The sequence below is a fragment of the Trachinotus anak genome, unplaced genomic scaffold, assembly GCF_046630095.1.
Source record: "Trachinotus anak isolate AG129_WGS33_773 ecotype Australia unplaced genomic scaffold, CSIRO_AGI_Tana_v1 ptg000007l, whole genome shotgun sequence".
Lineage (NCBI taxonomy): Eukaryota > Metazoa > Chordata > Actinopteri > Carangiformes > Carangidae > Trachinotus > Trachinotus anak.
Window position 1 is genome coordinate 4805322 of NW_027273858.1, and position 21327 is coordinate 4826648.

At 43.8% G+C, this 21327-nt stretch overlaps 1 protein-coding gene across 4 annotated transcripts in view; it reads left to right on the plus strand.

Annotated features, from left to right (window-relative positions):
• The window catches only part of LOC139622610 (homeobox protein Meis1), a 203937-nt gene that overhangs the window by 148747 nt on the left and 33863 nt on the right, over nt 1-21327 (plus strand). For all 4 annotated transcript variants that reach the window (XM_071480009.1, XM_071480008.1, XM_071480007.1 and 1 more), the window contains one exon: nt 11227-11372. In XM_071480009.1, the coding sequence (XP_071336110.1) occupies nt 11227-11372 (146 nt within the window). The remainder of the gene's footprint in view (nt 1-11226; nt 11373-21327) is intronic.

The following is a 21327-nucleotide window of genomic DNA, read 5'->3' on the forward strand; positions in this document are numbered from 1 at the left end:
ATACGACACATGCAACTCCTTTGACTTCTAACATTCAAGCCTGGCTGCGGCACAGGTGTTCACTCATTTAAAGGTGAGGAGTGAACAACGTCAAACTGTATGATTTAGTCACAGACTTGATCCCTGCAGCAAATCTACATCATTTGTGTTGTTGCCGTGATGTTGAACAGCTACCTGTTCAAATATTTTGCGTCACTTCAGGCGATAATGTCAGTTCAGAAGCATTAACATGTGAAATACCATGGTTGAGGTGGTGTGTTGTGAGTCCAGGTAACCTGGGATGCAGGAGGTTGGAGGTAAAGTATGTCAGCTGGGCCAAAGCTTGACCCAGGGCTGACCCAGACCAAACATGCTGCCCCCTGAGGCCTCCTCCCCTTGGTCCTTTTGACATGGATACCTGCTAAAGGGATTTGACTGGGAGATAAACACCTCAGCGAGCTTTTTTTAAAGTTTAGAGGGAGAAAGAGGGAAGAGAGGTCTAGATAACAAATACCTGCAGGTAAACACAAAAGCAGCAGGGTGGGCTGGAGGGCAGCATGGGCGTTTACTTTGTGTGTTTGCAGAGCAACACAAAGCATGCCACTTGTGGTACACACACTTGTGAACACACACATTTGGATGTAACCCGATCATCCCCTCTCGCTCCGAGCCAGTGAAACTCAAAGAGATGAGCAGGGACTGGGGGCCGAGATCCTCACTAGTGATAACCTTTAGAGTAAAGGCCTGAGTGGCAGTGTTAAACACACACACACACACACACACACACACACACGGCCTACATATTATATATATATATATATATATATATATATATATATATATATATATATATATATATATATATATATATATATATATATATATATAATTGTACACACTAGCTCCCATGGGCAGCCCCAGGTCTTTGTTCCACTGAGATTCTCTTAAGCGGCAGAGAGGTCATACTCTTACAGGAAGTCACCCCCATAGATGGCTGCCTTTTTCAGGAAGTGACTTGGTGGGACTGTGCGGCAAGAGCGCCGGTGTCCACGGGGGGCATATCACTCCCGTCCACATGGGCCCATGCTCCACAGGAAGTAGGCCTGCTGTAAACCCACTCACTTCCTCTTCCTCTGGCCCTGTCCCGAAAGTCTTATCAGGTCCTCGTATGGGGACACTGATAGGACTACAAATCCCCCACATCCCCACAACACCACATCCTGTGCCTATCAAAGATACACTGACAGGGAGGAGGAAGTGGAGACGCAGCATTACTTAGGAGGGACAAGCTATAAGCTCCTACAACAGTAGCGTGGATATCTCAAAGGAGGAGTCTTTAAGAGGACATCCCATGATAAAAATGCCACACGCTCAATCTTACAACAGTACAACAGTATCTTTGTGTGCTTTACTCATGTTTACTCATTAAAAGTCAGCTAAAACCCTAAAATGTAAATGCAACAACTCAACAACCCAACGTATTTAAATGTAGTGGGTTGTTGCTCAGATAATGACTTATCCTGTTTTCCTAACCACCTCCTCAGTAACCTGATCTTGGAGGTGCAGGCCATATTATACTCCCTCCTAATACTAAAACCTTCTGTTATTCCAAAAAAACTCACTGGAAGCTAATGCGCTATTATTAGCTTGTGCCACCGCAGGGTTAGCGTGCCTGCATTATCTAACTACATACTGCAGTTTGGCTGGCGCTGATAGGTTAGCATGAGTGGGAAAATCCTTGTGCATTATAAGTGTTTATCAGAGGCTGTGCCACTCAGATAGTTACCATGTGGAGAAGCACACACAGGCGAGAACTGCACACGCTAGCTCTGAAAAATAAGCTGGGAAACTTTGGTTAATGGATCAACACCCTAAACATGAAGAGATGATTACAGGCAGGACGGACTGATTGTTGGTCCTGAGATGATACAGTTCCACTTAATTTGAGTTCATTAAACTGGTGGTTTTGATAGGCTGGTAGAAGTCAAAGAAGTTGGTGCTGCAAGATGTAATTCGACTAAATGTAGCTCATTGTGAAAGATGCACAGATCATATGAGAGGACGTGTTTTCAGTAAACTGATGTTGGCTAAAAGTGATACCTTCATATTGTAGCTTAGTACAGAGATCCTGAAAGTTAAGAGTGTCTTCATGTGAACAAAGATGCATTTACAGGCAGTTTGAGTTTACTGAAGAGGATATTTTGCTGGTTTATTAAAGGGCTCACATCAGCATATCTAGTTTTCTCTTGCTGAAAATCTATATTTTTACTGAAGGTTTGTTCACAGCAAAATTAAAACAGCACGTTTTAGTTCAGCTGAAGGTTCCTTTCACTTTGTTCCACGTCTACACTGAAGGACTTTGGAACGCCCTTCAGCACATCAGCTGACTTTTGGAAAGGACCGCCGTGGCATTGTGCTGTTAAGTGCTCTTAGCTTTTGTTATAGTCCTTGTCCTCTCTACCATCCCTTCCCCCCTTCCCCTCTTCTTCCATAGTGCATTTGACTCTCCCTCTCTCTCTCTGTGCATTTGTTGTTTGACTGAGGCTCAGTGAGTCGAAGGTGTCAAAAGCCATTTGAGAAGAAGCAAAGCAGTCGAGAGACTGAGAGTTAAGAGTGAGAACGCACAATTTCAGGAATCATGTCATAATTTCAGGAACCATTTTGTGTGTGTGTTTGTGTGTGTGTGTGAGGACTCCCCTTCACTGAGGCAAAGAATCTGTGGGCCCCCCTCACAAGTGCTCCCATTTGAACCGAGTCTGGCCTTCTATCTTCAGGTTAGAAAAAAAGAAAACGGCAACACAAAGGCAGGAGGGGAAAAATCAATAGTTACACAGCAAAAGTGCTCAACATGAAAGGGTGAATTCATCGCCCTACACTTTCATTTTAGCTTGTACCGTCTGTCTCTTTCTCCCTTTCTCTTTCTCTCTGGACTGATCTGGAAGTGGGAATAAAAGGCAGTCGCTGTGTGTGTGTGTTTGTGTGCGTGGAGGCAGACTGCAGTTTAATGTCGTGTCGGTGCCCTGCGCTTGAGGCAGTTTCCAGCGTGTCAGGCAGCCTGTGGTGATGACCCTTTACGGGGAAAATGGCACAGAGAGAGCAGTCACATTTACACTGACATTTTTGCCATCACCTATGGCTATGTCAACAGGCCTGATCCCCCCCACCCCCTACCCCCCCACCCTCCTCACAGCCAACAGTGGATGGGCCTCAGCAATAACACACAGAAGCACAAAAACACTTTCACAGAGAAAACGACCAAAATCACAGGTCTAATATTCAGTGTTTTATACAAGGTTCAACATTCGCACCAAAAATTGTCGTAAAACTGTGAGAAGTACTCAGCATGATTTCCCAGAGCCCAGTGTCAGTCATCAGGTTGCTTGTTGCTTGTCCAAAAGTAAAACATATTAATTTTACAACCATCTGAAACAAAGGAAAAGCAGCACACTTGAATGACTCAAGACATTGAATGCTTGGTGTTTTGTACATTGACAAAGTGATTTATTGATTTCAACACTAAAGCTGACAAACTAGTACATCTGTCTAACTCTTGTACATACATGTTAACATGAAACAAAGCTAGCACAGATGTCCACTTACAATCAGTAAGAGCACTAACAATGCGCTCCATCAAAAGCCTCATGAATCTCATAGACCTGAGGTCTTGACAAACACTTTTAATTAACTCATAAATATGATAACTGGCTTGTGTTTTTTTTCTCTCCTTTTTGTTGTTAGTTAAACACATTCTCTACGTCTGGCTTCCTGATCTCCTCCTCATCTGATCACCACAAATGAAATAATTGCTCTAAACTTGGCTCAGATTGTCACAACAAGAAGTCTCCAGTGTGCTTTAATTACAAATAACCCTTGTAAATGACTCACCAGTTACTGTCATTATTGAATCTGTCAGCGCTGATCCACAAAACTGTCATCATTCAAAGTAACCGGCATTGTTATTGCAAAGCACTTGTTATTTACTGTAATTACTTCAATGGAATTGTCTTTGATTACAGGAAGCAATTACTTAGCCCTCCCCTGATTGTTTACCTGGCAACCCATATTTTTTTTCTTTTGTAATAGTGTCAACTTTCTCTGTCTGCTTAATCTGTTTATTCATTATGTTGTTACCGGTGTGTGTCCTACCAAGATTAGTCTGTGCTTCAGAGTGATATGATCCTAATGCTGAGCAAAGATCTGAAAATAGTGGGGTGTCTTTCTGGCAAAGGCAGGAAGGGAAGTCTAGACTAGCCATATTGTTTTGTCGACAGCGCATGTCATTATCCGGCAGAACAGTCGAGGGGATTTCTCTGTGTCTCTCCTCCTCCCCGGGAATAAAAGGGAGGCAAAACAGCATTGGTCACAGAGAGTGTTTTGTATTGAAGTAAGTGTGTGTGTGTGTGTTGCTTTAGAATACTTTGGTAGTCATTATTGGAAAACTGCCTTATGGAAGATCCGAGGAAATGGCCGCATGTGAGTGTGTTCAAGTGTGTTTTCGGTAAAGGGAGAGACGCTTTTGAAAATGTGCCCCTACTTGGGAATTGCGTTGCAAGGAATTCCTGCATGTTCAGAATATTTGGAGATGGGAGGGGCCTCCAGAGCCATGCAAAGGGAACCCCCCACTGCCTGCAAACCCCCCCTGTACCCCCTCCTCCCCAAGTCTAGAGCTTATGAATGGCCTGAATACAATAAACGCCACTTTTTTTTTTCTTTTCTCCCTCCCTCTTGTGAGCCCTTCTTTTACCCCTCTCAGGATTTCTGGGAATGTAATGCTTGTGTATGTGTGTGAGAGTGTGTGCGTGTTTGTGTGTGAGTGCAAGAGAGAAAAATAGTGAGAAAGTGAGCACTTTAGTGAGTATACCTCAGCACGTGTGTGTGTGTGTTGTGTATCATGTTTGGAGTGTGTCTATGTGTATTAATTTCTCGCCTGCCAATATGAGATGTGTGTATCCCACGTGGAACTGGATAGCAGGCCCCCGAGGCCTGCGTCTTGCCTGGGCAGCCAACCCAGGGTCATGTGAGCTTTCTGGGGTGTGAAACTCTAGGAGTGGCCCATGAGGGATCAGCTCCAGGTCACTCGCACTCCCAGTGAAAGACACGCTCTCTCTCTCTTTCTCTTTCTCACAACAAATAGCCCTTAGACTAAATGCACTGCTGTAAACTCAGAAGACCTGTCCCCACCTCTCCTCCCTCTCAGTCCATCCACGGCCTATAAAACCTCGCAAAAACATCTCGCAGTAACCTCCAAAAACGTTTAGCCATATGTGAATGATTCCTCACACTCGCACAGGATCCCACTCATGACATCTGGCACAAAGCTAATATTCATAACCCCTATTCCTCAACTCAGCAGTGCTTCTATGAAGAAGAAAAAGAAGTTATTAGAAAGCTAAATGTCATAACTCTCTTGCGTCGCAGTAGAAGCAACACGTCTGACAAGATCACTGTTGCAGATGACTGACTGGTGAATCTGTGGCTGTTAATTTGCCAGGCAGCAGAAAAATGGCTGACACCTTCGGATGGCAAATGTGCCCTCGCGGAGGGGGCAGGTAGTACCGATCTCTGCCTAACGCTGAGATATGGTTCATAATCAGATCATAACAGATTAGCCCAGATACTGCTTGATAATGTCAGGGTATGCCGTGAGACAGAGAGATGTAGAGAAGTGATAAAGACATAGGAGAGTCATTACTGCGCACTAGTTGAAGAGGTAGACTGAAAGCATAAAGACTGAGGGTACTGAACAGTGTTTATCTGAAGCATATTCAATTAGTGAAATATCATTTGACACTTTCTGTTTGTTTTACAAAGAAGGAAAACTTCAATCCTACAGTGAGGAAGGATAACAATGCCTCACTCTTACATCCCCAACACTGTGCAAATTTCCTCCATCCCAACCCCTCACTCCAACAGACAGAGAGACAGAGGAGAGGAAAGTAATGAAGTAGGGAGGAGGGGGGGCAAGAATGAAACATGAAGTGGAGGTAGGCTTAAATAAAAGCCATCGAAGCTGAATGAGCATAGACGTAAGTGTCTGTTTAGCTAATGCTAACGAAGCTCATGGAAATGCATGAAGAAAGCTAACCTAGTTTTTACGTCATTATCTGTTTGCTCACAGTGTGTTTGTGTGCAAGTGTGTATTTGTGTATACAGCGTGCGAGGGGACTGATAAAATATTCCTTCCCTTGGTTGGCCCCGGGGCATTTCAACTGCCCCTGGCTCCTTCCAGTCACTGGCCTGCTCCCTAATTGAAACACACACACACACACATGCACACTCACACACACACACGACATTCGGGGCTTCTTTGGCTGGAAACACACATGCATAAAGACAGACAGAGATAGACGCGCACATACAGACGGATGCACATCCATGCATGCATGCATTCTTCACACATGAACATGCACCCCCACCGTCCTGCATTGATTCACCCCCCCCTCCCTCCTCCCAGCCCCTCCTCTAACCAGTTGCAAAGACGTTGTCATGGCCGATCAGTGGGCCAGGCCCAGAGTTGTGCCTCTGGCTTTTCCTCGTGGGGAGACTGGAGCTTGCTAGCCTAGCTGCCCCACGCTGTATGTATGCAGCCCTGGGTTACAGCCTGCTGATGCTCTTAATGAGCCTGGTAGCCTGTGTATGGAGACTGACTGACTGATTCATTGGCTCACTGGCTTACTAGCTGCCTGGGTAGCATTCTGACTCTGAGTTAGTGGCTGATTGCCTGACTGGCTAACCGGCTGACTGGCATGTTGCTTTATGACTGACTGACTGACTTGGTGGCTTTATAGACTGACTTGCTTACTGGCTGGCTAGAAAGCCTTACTGCTTGACTGAGTAGCAGTGGACAGCTGCCTGACTGACCAGCTAAAAGGCTGATTGGCTGAGCGATGAACTGACTGTGACGCCACACAGGCCATGTTGACATCAAGGCAGATAAATTAGAAATCGCTGCTCATGTGTCAGAAGTTTTCTGCCCATTCAAGCAGACTAACAATCCACACTGAAACCACAGAGGAGTGATACATCTTCAACTCTGGGGCAACACTCCCACGTCAAAAAGCCTGCACCCATTGTTTTTATGTTCAGGATCAGGAGACGACTCATATTTCCCAACACTGGCGTGCGTCAGCTCTCTAGAAAAACAACAACTTGATCTTATTGGTTTCAGCTACTTGACCACTTCTGTCAATTGAGCGTTAACCGACGAAACTTTATGTGAGCCGCCGATGTTTGCTATTTATGAAAGATCTGTGTGATTACAGAGTAAACTTGGTGAAGAGAGTGCAACACCAAGCCATGATTCTCTTCCTCTCTTGACACTGAGATGTCACATCCCATATCAACGGTTTCTCAGCATTTTAGAGAAGAATGTGACTTAAAAAAATCACCAGCAGTGTCTAAGAGAAGCCATCACAGAAATGCTACACATTTTGGAGGAGCTTTTCTTTGGTGTTTGAAAATGCTGGCTTCAAAAGCCAAAATAGAGCAAAAAATTATTTGCATTACAGTGGACGTGGCCTGACTGACTGTCCTGTGTCTGATTTCTTTCAGCTGATTAACTCCAGTGTGCCACACAGCATCTCTTCCCTCTCCTATCTATTATTTTCTCCCCCTTCATTGCCTCCTTCAGTGGCATGAGTGAGTTTCCACTGAATATTCCTCATCCCTCCCTCGCCTTCTCTTCCTCCCCTCCTTCACCGTCTCTCTTTGTTTTTTTTCCCTGTTTTTCTCTCCCTCCGTCTCACTTGCTGAGGTAACACCATTGACATTTCCCCAACATGGCTGCCAGACACAACCTCAGTACCTTTCCTGCCTCACCCTCACTGCTCACCCCCCCTGTCTCTCTCTTTTCTCTCCTCCCGCTCTTCCCATTCTAGCTGGGGTTAAAGAAAAGCAGAAATTAGCCCCAGACCTCGCAGAGGTGATTGGTATCAAATTGCAGTGAAAATGGAAATGCCAATAAAATTGACGGCCCTTCCCCAGCCTTCCTCCTTCCTTTTCCCCTTCTAGGTAAAGTAAGTGTCGATAGGTCAGACTTACTTAGAAGACCCCATTGCGAAAAGGAGGGAATAGTGGGAGGTATTCAGGTTCCCTCTCAGACTTAAAATCAGTTATATCAGGGTCATAATTTTCTTTTTCTTTTTTCTCTCAATTCAGTCTCTCTTCCCTCATCACTTTGTGTAGATGTAATGAGGAGATGTATGTTCTTTGATTCAGTGACATGAAGTAGGTATGATATGGGTGGAGATGTAATGCATGCTACTTCTTTCACATTATGCATCATTTTGGTTTGTGATTAATTAGGTCTTTGGGGTTATTTTGTAGTCTGTAGGCTCATGATTATGAGTTTTGAAGATTACAGTTGCTGCTTGCATCCAATTTCATTCACCATAAATCAATAGATACGATGTACTACTTTAAAAAATATGGGTAAAATCATGCAGGATGATACTGTGCTACTGTATATGAGGCAGTGGCAGTCTCAAGGTTAGAAAGCATGCTTGTGACTGGAAGGTTAGCAGTCTCTGTGTGATACTTCCCTGTTTAAATAGGTTAAAAATGAATAAAACGTCTAACGAATTCAATAGTATAGATGAAGCTTTAATAATCAAAGTAGGTTCAAAGGATCAAAGGAGGAGTATGTGACATGAGGACACACGGCACACCCAGAATCGTACAGTTTCTTGTGACAGTTTTCTCTGAGAATACTCACTTTAGTTATCATGTGCTCTCTCTGCTCCCTTCATGTTTTCCCTTCTCTCCATGCGTCTCACGATTTCTCACCTCTTCTTGAGCCCTCTTGCTCACCCACTCTCTCCAACTTGCTCACTTGCATACTCACTCACTCACTCACTCACTCACTCTCTCATTCACTCACTCACTCACTCACTTTCTCCCTCTCTCACTCACACATTCACTCCTGCTCTGGGCTGATAGTCCGGCCGTTCGCTTCTGTTTCCCCAACTCGCATGGGACGAGCCCCTAGGTTTGTTATTGTAGGCTTTGCTGAACATGAGCCGGTCTTTACAACGGATTGAAAGCATTTGCTTCCAATGAAAATCTGGTCTTAGATTACAGGGCCTCGGCTCGGCTCACCCCTCTTTTCCAGCAGGCCGACAGCGAGACAGAGGGGTGGGTGTACTTTAGCCGTGAAACAGTAGGCAGAAAAAACTCACTTGTTAAGCTCGGGCTGTGTTTGTCCCAGGCTAATGATGTAACTCAAGCTTGCAATGTGAGTGTGTTTTTAGGCAGAGAGAGGTCTCAGAACTGGCCAGACGCAGCACATTGTGTGTGCAGTGTAAGGCTACAGTTAGTCAGTCATTTAATCGATTAATGGATCAGTTAATTTATTTTGTAAACCATTAATTGAATGATCTGGAGAATAATAAACAGATGAATCAATAATGAAAGTCATTTTTGGTTGCAGGTCTATGTGAGTGCATAATAACTGAAAGTGTTTGCTGTACATATACATTTGCACTTCAACCTGCCATGTGGCTGTTGCCTAAATCCAACTTCTGACCTTTTGGTGATGTTAACAGTGGCCCAACCCTTCCACCAGCCTCACATGAATATGTGCATTATCAATGTGCAGTGACTGGCATTTGAGTCAGTATCGCACCATCTATGAAAAGCAAGCTCTTGTTTTATCCCTCCCCCACCCTCCGTAGCGTCACCTCCACTTCCACACGAGGTTCATTAAAAAGCCTTCAATATGTGTGCATATGTATCTCCTTCTGCCAGAACAGTCGGCGAGAGAGAGTGAGAGCTAGCCAAGAATGTTGTTTCGTATGGATCGTTGAGAGTCTCTCTCTCCTAATGGTGTATATAATTCAGGTGCCCTCCAGGCATGCTTTCAGGAATTCTTTTGCCTGAGGTAATGGGGAGCAAAGGCCTGGATTTTCGGCCCATGATTATTCCATTGATGTGGCAGGCTGGAAAAAAGTCATCTCCAACCGGATTAGCGCCAACATCCCCATTAATTATCGATGAATCGGGGGCTTAGGGTTTAGCTAGGTGCTGGGTGTCGCCCTCTGCAAGTTAGCGCAGTGCAGGCCCGCTCGAATGTAGTTATCTACTCCCACCACAGTGAACAGAACTAGAAGCTTTAGAAGTGCTTTGTGTGTAATCAATAAATAACTGGATCCAATTCTGTGCACTGCTTCAGCATTTTTTTTTTTTTTTTTCTTCTTTCCTTCCCCTCACTTCCAGTCAAGAAAGGCAGTGAGGGTGCCACTTGTTTATCCCCTCTCATGTTTCTTTTATGATTATCGTCTTCATTGAGGGTGGCTCGCATTTTTGAATAATGATAATAACAATTAGGCTTTTCATAGCCACAGATGGGAGCTGTATAGAAAGCGTACAGTAATTGGGCGGTTTTGAATATGTGGAGTGTGTGTGTGTGTGTGTGTGTGTGTGTGTGTGTGTGTGTGTGTGTGTGTGTGTGTGTGTGTGTGTGCGCGTATGGTTGGATGTTGTTCAGTGTGAATGCAGAGAAAAGGCCCATGGAGCACACCTTTCACTTTTCCTCTCAGTGCTCAAATACTCTAAGCTGTCTCAGTGTTCCCCTTAGGTGAGGTTAACTGGCCTTAATAGAGCCTTATCGAAGCCCTACAGGTTGCTGTAAGCAGCCATGCCGCCATTGTTATGAAAAGCAGCTAGCTTTGTTAGCGCTGTTTGTGCCTCTGACTTTCTTTTTTTTCCCACCTATTTTCCTTTTATTTTCTGCCTTCCCCCTCCTCGCAACCTCCCCTTTTGTAGTGCCATGTTACTCTTTCCACCTCAGGTAAAATGGCAGAATGCGCCGGGGCGACGCTTCAATAACTATTTTCCCCTCAGGATAATAAAGACTAAATCTCTCTGTCATTTTCAATTCTGCGCGGGCTTGGATGGGAGAGTGGGGAAATGCGACCCTACAAGTCCTTTGTGCTCCCCTTCTCCTTCTCTTTCTCGCAGAAAGATGCGAGCGCTCGCTGTGTTTTCAAGTGGCGGGGGGAGAAAAATGAAAGGCAGGGTTATTTATAAATGTATTAAAAATGAATGCATTTATGAGGTGCTGTTTTCCAGCCATTCTCTGCTTGCCATTGTTGTGTCTCTATACCCCTCCGTCTGTGCATACAAAGCCCTCCAGAATTCCTTCGAAATCGTATTTATTCCCTTTGAACGCAGAGGCGCAGCGAATGTAGGAAGTAAACAAACTGTGAGTCTGATCTCCGCTGTCTCTTCCTGTTTCTTGTCATGTGACAGGTGATGGCCTGGACAACAGTGTGGCTTCACCGAGCACAGGGGATGACGATGACCCGGATAAAGAGAAGAAGCGCAACAAGAAGAGAGGCATCTTCCCTAAGGTGGCCACCAACATCATGAGAGCATGGCTCTTCCAGCACCTAACAGTGAGTTGAATGAAACGGCATTTGTTCTCGATCGCTCTCAGTTTCATATCACATGTGCACACTGAACTTCACTTCACAGCCACAGGCTTTCTTACCCTTAGACCCACACACACACACACACACACACACACATTTTCTGTCTTTCTAGCTCTGCTCCTTTCTTATTTGACACAAGTACACTTGCACACAAAGGAACACACACACGCACACACCCTCAGACACTGATACACTCATTGACACACACCACCAGAGCCCCCCTCTTCTCCACAATGTATCCCGGTTTGTACGGTGAACACTTCAAAGACACAGGGCTGTGTAATCTGCCGGCGATCTCAGCAGCCTGCGCTCTCGCTCCTCATCTGCTGAAACTGAATAAGGTTGAAGCCAAGGAGAGACGCCCCTGGCCATAACTGCTGCAGATACATAGATGAACCTTATTAAGAACAAATCTGTCATTATTTAACAGATGCCTAGGATTCTGCAAAGGCCTGTGGTTTGGCTTATTTTTACTCAATTATAGCAGAGAATACCAATGCCGTTAGCGCCAGCTGACACCATCACAAACTGTCTGAGGGGAAAATAGTGTGGGAAAAAATTTACTTTGACAGTGGAAGATAGCAATGTGACTTAAAATGGAGCCAGCAGTAAATTGAGGGCTATCCTTCATTTCAATCACAATAATTGCACTAGCCACAGTTAGCATTGCTAAACACTGTGCCAACGTCTCTTAATAATAAAAGCAAGAGAAGAATAAATTGAAATGTATTGAGTGAAATAACAAATATATTGTAGATTCTAGAGCCTCTTGTAAGGTCAAAGGAAACTGACTGCAATTTGCACCAGTGGCTCCATTAAGGTGTCACTAGCTTAGTCTGTTAGCATGTAACCTATAGGTATATACATTTTATTCATCTCTTTGGGGAAATTAGGGTTTATAATAATTGTTGATTGATTGATCATAATAACATTATTCAAATTAAAGCCTTAAAGGCGAGTGAACGACAACAACAACCCCCTGGGTGTTAGTTGGGTGTTTAGAAATAACCAAAGTAACTGAAAAGTTTTGCTTTTGTTAGTGAAATTTGCATGAATATTTGAAGATAATAATATTATAATGATATAACGTAATATTATGACATAATAACATAATATTTGAATAACATGAGAACACAGTGTCTGGCATGTTTCAGACTACAGCAGGTTTCTGACCTCTGAGTGGCCTCTCACATCAACTGCAAATGCAAATAAATGGAAATTTAGGCTGAATAGGCTTAGTGTAACAGGGTACTGCACAAATGTGTCGATTGAACTTAAACTTACATAAAGTAAAACTGTATCTTAGATGAAGCAATTAAAAAAAAAACAACCATAGTGACATCTTAACTGAGTCAAATTCCTCATGAATATGTTTTCAAACTAACTTCAGTCAGGCTCGTGTCACATGGATTCTGCCTATGTCAGGAGTTTGTGGAGAACATGATACAGTTTGGCTGAGTGGGTGTTGGTTTGAATTGCACAAGCCAACAGGGAGGATGCTGGGGAAAGTAATTTGGTTGTTGGATTATGGATATTGCACGAGCTCCACTTTTATTTATTTATTTGTAGCCTGTCTTTGATGTTGATGGTTTGTATTGTACAGTGTCTTCCTGTGGTTCCAACAGCGGGAAATTGAGAGAAACTTTTTTCACTGTACACTTTCATGTGTTCATATATATATATATATATATATATATATATATATATATATATATATATATATATATATATATATATATATAGTGTATATGTGTACACTGGACATACACACAAACATCTCACAAGCCATCTTATACTTTCTGTTTCTCTTTCCATCTCACCCTCTCCACCTCCTTAACAAACCACCAGCTCTCCCATCACCCTGCACGAACACGCACACACATCATCACACATACACACTAACCTCTCCTCTAGCTCCCTGACCTCAACCAGTACACCCCCCTCGCAACCTTCAGGGCCGCAGAGGAAAGGTGTTTGAAACATACACACATCCTGTCTGTGGAAATACAGTTCAGCACACACATGCCTAGTGAAACACACAGACACAGCAGCGCACATACTGTGTCATATTACACCAGGAGTTGGGCTTATGGAGGCTTCTGCACTGTTAGATCTCAAACAGTGGGAAGGATATGAGTGAGTGTCAGGGGAGGGAGGTAGAAGAGAAGAAGAAGAGGAGGAGAAGGCAAGGAGATGAAGTGGGGGATAAGGAGGATCCATCAACCTTTCCCTTCTCCCAGGCAGAAGGGAAAGAAGAACTATAACGTGCACACATACAGACACACAGTGGCACAAAACATGAGGAAGCTGATGTTCATTCAGTGCAAACAGCTTTTTAAAACTCTGAAATAAACTGAAAGGTTGATGGAAAAATCACTTCCAATATGTTTCTTCTCATCAGTGAAGCCAAAGAGAAATGAAACCCAGGCAGAGAGGAGCAATATCTTCTTTGTTTATGGGAAATGTGGTCTTAATTTTGAGAAAACACTGGCATTAACAATACCACTGGTGTCAGATAAATACTCGCAGTGGTCTCATTTGTTTACGCTAATCATTCTTCAGTGTCATGATTAATTTAATCACCATTTGTGTTTATAAGTGATACACGTAGCACCTCTAATGCAAAAACATTTACAGTATCTCTTGCACTGGCAGTGTGTGCGTGTGTGTGTGTGTGTGTGTCTGTGGTACAAACATACACATGGACAGCTGATCCAGGCTCCTCCACAGCAGCATCCACTGGCCTGCTTTTGTTTCACAGAGGGATGGAAGATGTGAGTCTGGCCTCTTAGAGATAGACACAATGCCAATTAGGCACACACAGATGCATGCATGTACCCACATACACACACACACACACATATTCACGACAACACAAACCGGGATCAATCTGTAGAATAAATATGGTGGATTTTGACACTTGTGCAGAGACAGCGGGACAGAATAAACCAGAATACAATAGAATCGACTCGGGCAGATGTTTGGGTACTCACCTTGGTGTATTGTCTGTTATTCGCCCTCACACTTGGACCCTCAAGGGAGTTCCCATTGTGCTGCAGCGGAAGGGGAAGGTGGGTGGCGAACTGAGGCAGTGAGAGCACCAGCAGGGTAGGTGGTAGGTGGCATTGATATGGCTGTTTTTTTTTAGGGTTGTTTTGAAATCATTTCTGCATCTCTGCTCACTTATCCATCAATCATGTTAATTTGAAATGTCTTATTCTAGCAGGAAATAGGAAGGAGGGATGTTTATGTTTATGCCATGTTTGTTACAAGCATGAACACCAACAGCTGAAAAAGTTGCACCATCCTAGGTTACTGGTATTATCAGTGCCAAAGAGCTGAACCCACAGTGCTTTGGCTGTGATGAATATTCCCATGTGAAGGGTGGCAGTGTAAAACAAGTGTGTACAACAAGTTAAGAAATGGGAATTGGGAAGAATGGGTAGAATAGCTTTTCTACTGTGCCTGTATCTGTTGTGTGATGGGTAGAGTGACAGACAGAGCAGTGGTATTGAATTTGTGACAATGACGACAGTCGCAGCTCACTGAGTTCTCTCCAACACGCCCAATGAGCTCATATGTTGTCGACAGCGCTTGTGGGACAAGTTCATCGGAAGAACTTGGCTGCTCTGACTTGGAGCAACTACAAAACATTAGCGTTTACCGCTCGTCACGAATGGCCGCGCCGCGCAGCTCGCTGCCAGCTTGACATGCAGCTGTAAACTTGGTGGGGAACCAAAATAAAGGAGGCGGGGGGCTTCTCCACTTGTGTCCTCATCTCATTTTGATGTTTGTTTTCCACTGACATTCTTAATTAACCATATGTTGTGACAACAAGCAGTCACTTAGTTTTACTGATTAAATGAATGGGATGTTTGATGGGAGAAATCAGCAAAAAGGCTTTTCTCAAAATGACAAACTCACCTTTATAACTGTAGATATTGGATCTTAAGTGAATTTGTTTCATGGAAACAACTACATTATTAACATATGTTTATAAAATAATTGAAGTTGAAGAAGCAGCTCTGAACTGATTACATAACAGGCTGAGCTACCTCTTTGCTTTGTGTTACTATCAAAGAGACAAGCTTTGAGATGAAGAAATAGCTGGTACCCAATCTCTTTTTCCTGCATCCCTCCTTTTGTGCAGTTGGAATCCACCCACCCCCCACTGCACCCTCCTCTCCTCACAAATGGTATTTTCTTGTTTAATTTAACAAGAAATGAGTAGTAAATGAAAGCTCAGGCCTCAAATCCCCAACGCGCCCTGTGCTCTGCTCTCCACTCCCCTATGAAAAGGCAATTTGTGAAATTATGTGATAGAGTAATTAGATGGAATTCACCCCCGCCTCCCTGCTACACACACCGACCGTATCCCCGTTTAGATTGCTGCCTTGCTAAACTGAAGTAGGTGTGTGTGTGTGTGTGTGTGTGTGTGTGTGTGTGTGTGTGTGTGTGTGTGGAAAAGAAGGGCAGGGGGATTTAGCATTCACAGCGTTAGCATCGGTATATTAGCCTGGCAGACTGGGACACACACTCTCATACACATTATCACTAACACTCTCTCATTCTGGCTCTCCTCCCCTCCTATTTGTACACAGACTCAGTGTAACGAGGGGCAGCCGTGATCGCAGCTCATAAAAGAAGCCAACCCACAAACCCTCAATGAGCTGCCCCCCCCCTCCTCCTTTTTCCACAAAAAACGTGTAAAATGCACAGAGAGAGAGAGTATAAAAAATCCAACTGGAAGGCATAATCCCCCGTTAATACAATTAGAGTCTAATTTAACCGCTCGCCGTACGCAGATGTAGCTGAGCTGGGGGAGAGCTGTTCCCCCCCACAGCAGTGTGCAGCGGGGTTTTTGAGCAGAAACAGGTGTGAAAAGTGATATAATTCATTTCTGCGCTGGCAGAGGAGCCAGGAGCCTCACTGTTGTGGGCCCTGGGTGGTGGAGGAATCTAGACTGGGTGGGGGGTGGGGTTGAGGGGTGAAAGGAGGTGATATATGGATGGACAGATGGATACGTGCACTAATCATTAAAGACAAGATATTTTCCATCGTGTCATAATGGTTTGGGTTGGGATGAAACCGAACAGGAGAACACAGTACAGAGGACACTCAGCTTTATTGGCAAGCCAGTTTGGCAAATAGTTTTCTATAGGTTGGAGGAGGGTGACTGTGATGGATTCAGTTTATTGTGGTTTTTGTAACAAATTATTGCTGCTGTGACAGAAAAAAAACAACACTGGTAGCAGATATACTACAGGAATCATTTCACCGGCTGAGTAAAGTGATCTCTGCGGCCGGAGCAAAGCACTGTTGTGCTTTATCATTTGCAAATAGAGTATTTATTGATATTTATCAATATGAAATTTCACATTGTTAGTGCAGCTCAATGTGAAGTAAAGACTTATCAGTTCCTGAACTTCCTGTGAAGCCTTATCGAAACAACAGAAGTGAGGGAAAAAAGTTCGCCCGAGGTCAGAGTTCGACATTGCCTCAGATGCCATTAGTCTTCGGCTGTTTATTGCTGGAGCCTGGACATGTCAGCACCCTGGTCACCCGCGGCAACCTTAACCCACCACGGTGACGCAGGCCTGGAGGGGTGTTATCCCATTGGTCCTGTCTTCCATGCTTCCTTCAGGCCATTTCTGCCTTTATTACTCAGTTTTAACGATAAGAAGAAAACAGGGAAGAGACAGGAGATGACATAAAAGGCGACAACGGTACAATGCTTGAATTGAATCCAGAACACAGAGACTTTACATGCATTTTTTTTTTTTTTTCATGTTTATGAGTACAGCTGTCCTGTGATTGCTGTTAGACTTGTTTGTCTTAGTTATCCACTGCACAAATTAAGTTTCTCATGAAAAATAATTTCAATTGACCTTCCGAGCTGCCGGGATGCCTCGTTAATGGCTTTGAAAAGACATCAGGAAGGGAGCTTAAAAAGGAGAACATCAGCTGACTTTTTAAGTGTTTTCATTAATTTATTCATAAGCGACAACAAAGGCACGATGTCCATCTTGATACTGTAAATAATATAGCGGTCTATGTGGCCTGGTGTCTCCGATTAGGTCTTAATTCAATCTAAGTGGCAGTCAGAATCTTAGGCGCCACAGCATTAGGATTTCAAAGAGGCCTTAAGAAACGACAGACAGACGGACAGATCTGCCAAAGGCTTTGCGTGACACTGTGACGAGACAGAGCGGCAGAAGAAAACAAGAGAACAAGTTAGTCTTATTCTTAGCATTTTTATTTGGTTTCAGATACTTTATCTCTAGGAATGGAATTGGCTTTAGGCTGTGTGTTTGTGTGCGCCTGTATCTGTTTGTGAGGGTAGTGTTTGTGTAAATGTGTGTGCGTGTTTGTATGAGGGCATTTGGAAGCAATGACTTGTCCGTACCAATCGCAGGAGTGGTTGGTGTCAAAGAGGAGGCAGCTGAGTCAACCTGCCCACTCCCCCACCACACACACACGCACACACACTCATACTGTGCTCCAACCCCCACATTACCCCACACCTTGTAATGAAAACATCATCAATTATCCCCCTTGACAGGCCCCAGGGACCAAAGGCAGACAGCTCTCTTTGGGGGCTTCTCTTTGTGAACTGACCCTCACAGACACACATACTTGCTACTCACACTCTTGCTCTTTGCAACCATTTCATAAGGTGCATGCATGTTTTTTTTTTTTTTTTAGTGTGTGTATTAAAAGCTGATAGGCCAATGACCCATCTTTTCCAGGAGGGTAGCTGGTGCGTGGGAGTAGATAGTAGATAGTAAGACTGGTCCATCTGGTGGAGGTGAAGGGGGCAGGAGGTGTGTCTGTATGTGTGAGTGTGTGCTATGCAGGGTTCTGGGGGTGTTGGTGGTGGGAGGGGTAATGGTATGGCCAGGGCAGGGGGAAGCCATCAGTCCTGACATGGGCTCCTCAAAGGCCATCTGTTTCATGATTGATGGATGGAGTGATGGATGGCTGAAAAGATGATAGTGGGATACAGTAGGTGGGTACAAAGACTGACCCATGGCAGATGTAGACATTTTGGAAGATGTGTAACAGTTTGCAGACAGATGTTGGTTGATTCATTCTTCCTATTGTGACTATTGTTGTCTAGAAAAACAAACCTCCTGTTTGCCTTTGTTGTTTATTTTATTCATTTGAAATCCGTAGAGTGTTTCCCTGACCTCTGTAAGGATGTGGTTTAGGAGCAGCCACCCCACCTTAATGCATTTCATACCTTTGGGTTTCCATGGTGTTCAGTGACAGTTTCAGAGGCGTTTCCATCCTGCCAAGAGTCTGATTTTAGAAAAACACTGCATACTTTCAGAAATAACTTTTAAATATATATATTTTTTAAAATAAATATCCAATTCTAATATTGAGTACTGGAACATTTCCATTCAAAGCTCTGTGTGGATGAATGTTGCATTGGTTGTTGGTTACATGCGAATAGGAAATAATTCTTGTAACTTGTTTGACATTTCAGCTGGTTGGGTTTTATGACATTAGGTCAGTTCAGAGTCTAAACGCCCATCAGTCACAGAAGAGTCAAAATACAGATGTTATATCGTGTATACCACAGCTGGCTTGGAGGTGAAGTAAAGATTTCATACCAAAGGAGAAAACTGTCCACTCAGCTTGTGTGTTCTTTACTTTACAAAATTTACTATATATATACTTTATATTTATATATACGTCCAGGTCAGGTCTTTTATTAAGTCTCCTTACATTACTGACAACCCCTTATTTCAGCTTATTCTCCCACTTTCTCCTCTCCTCCTCTTGTATCATTTTACTCCTCTATTTAAAAGCCCTCAAGGGCAGTTAACTTTTAATTCATGTCACCTTTGAACTTTTCCAAAATGGCTGCCGTAGAGCTAGACCGAAAGCAAGCATGCAAGCTTGTGTGTGTGTTGATCTGGCCTTCACCGAGGGGTGGGTCGATGTGTTTCCTTGAGAATGTGAGAACTTTACAGACCCTCAAGGTCGGTCAGTAGCACTGGAGGGGATCAGCAGTCATCAGAGATCTAATATGGCTGTCAAGAATACACGCACGCGCACACACACAGAGCTGTAGTTTCTTTTTTGACAATTTTTTTTAAACAAATTACTCTTAAACATTTCCAGCCTGGAGAGAAAATTTTGTTTAGAAAATCTCATTTAGGCTGAGTAACACCTCAGTGGTTATTAAAGTCTTGATTAAACATAAAGGTGAGGGAATATTTCATATTAATCTTGATTTCTCAGTCACCTTGTCACCATCGTCACCGTCGACCATCTCTTCTTTTCTCTTTGTCATCCTCCTCTCCCTCTCCGCAGCCCCTCATATAATTTCATAGTTGGGAAACTATGAAACAGTTCAGTGTGTGGTTTCATTGTTGTACGTCAGAAAGATTGATGGCTTCATGCTGAAGCTGTGTTTCACACCAGTTCTATTTTTCATTATCAGCTGTGTGTGATACGTGTGTGTGTGTGTGTGTGTGTGTGTGTGTGTGTGTGTGTGTGTGTGTGTGTGTGTGTGTGTGTGTGTGTGTGCGCGCGCGCGCGCGCGCATGTGAATATGTGTGCCTTCAGAGTGGGACAAAGGCCCATTAACTCAGATGTGCGAAATCACTCTTGGTTTGGTACCCACTAATCAGTTTACGATGATTTGCAAATCCGAAGAAGAGGCTCACTCTCAGCCCTCAGACACACACAAACACACTAGGATGTAAACACACACACACACACACACACACACTAACATAGACTCTTAGTAGCGACGTCAGTGGCTGGGTGGGGTGTGGAGTTCCCCACCATCACTGTGGTATTTATTGGAGAGTGAGTGGCAAGTTGATGTGTGGAAGAGTCAGGGAAAAATATTGTCATAAGTCTGTGGTTAGCTTGATGGAACGCTTTGAGATTAGCTACGCTAGTCTCTCATTCTCACTATAAGCAAACACATAACCTCCAAAATACTTCCTTTTTTTGTTTAACAATCCTTCAATGGGGCTTTGGCAGCAAAATGTTCCCCACCTTTCAAGAAACAGAGTTTAGCATAGCTGCGTGTAGCATGATTTTGTTCAGCCAGTGATATATTAACTCTGCTAAGTGTGAAATCACATTAGCGCTAGCTGTTAGCCATTATCCATTAGGCTGTGTTTGGTGATCCAGAGGATTGTGGGATCTTTTCTGGCTGGAGTCAGCAGCTCAATACCTTTTACTTACAGCAACTGCAGCAGCCTGCCCTAGATACATTTGGTGTGTGTGTGTGTGTGTGTGTGTGTGTATATGTATGCGTGCATCTGTCTGTGATTGCATATGCAGCCGCACTATTATTTGTATGTGTCAGCTTTATGTCTCTTTTGTAAGTGCTGTGAGTGTGTGAGTGTGTGAGTGTGTGAGTGAGTGTGTGTGTGTGTGTGTGTGCGCGCGCCTCATTCCATGTGTGTGCTCGATGGATCCTGTGGCTTTGCCGTCGTGGTAATCAGTTTGCGCGTTGGCTGAACTAATTTATCAATTCAGTTCCTCCCACTTGTATTCTCTCCCATGCGTGAACTCTCTCTCTTTCCCCTACACTCTGCCTCTCTGTCTCTCTCTCTCTCTCAGACAAAACACTTCTTTTGGAAAAAGGGCTTCCGATCTTTTATGCATGCCTTCTGCCTCTCTGACTTCTCCTCCTTTCTTCCATGACTCCCTCTCTCATTCCATTTTTCTATAATGTACAGCTGTGTTGCCTTACATTTTAATGGCTTTGAACCATGATATCATAGCTATATTGTTGCACTTGTGCTGTTTCAAAGACACTGGGGAGAGAGCTGTAGATGAGATCTGGCGATATCTACCCATAACTCACCATTTACACTGACTTGTCTTATTTTCTTATGGTTGAAGTTTTGAGCATTAAACACTGTGAGGCTCATGATCCACTAAA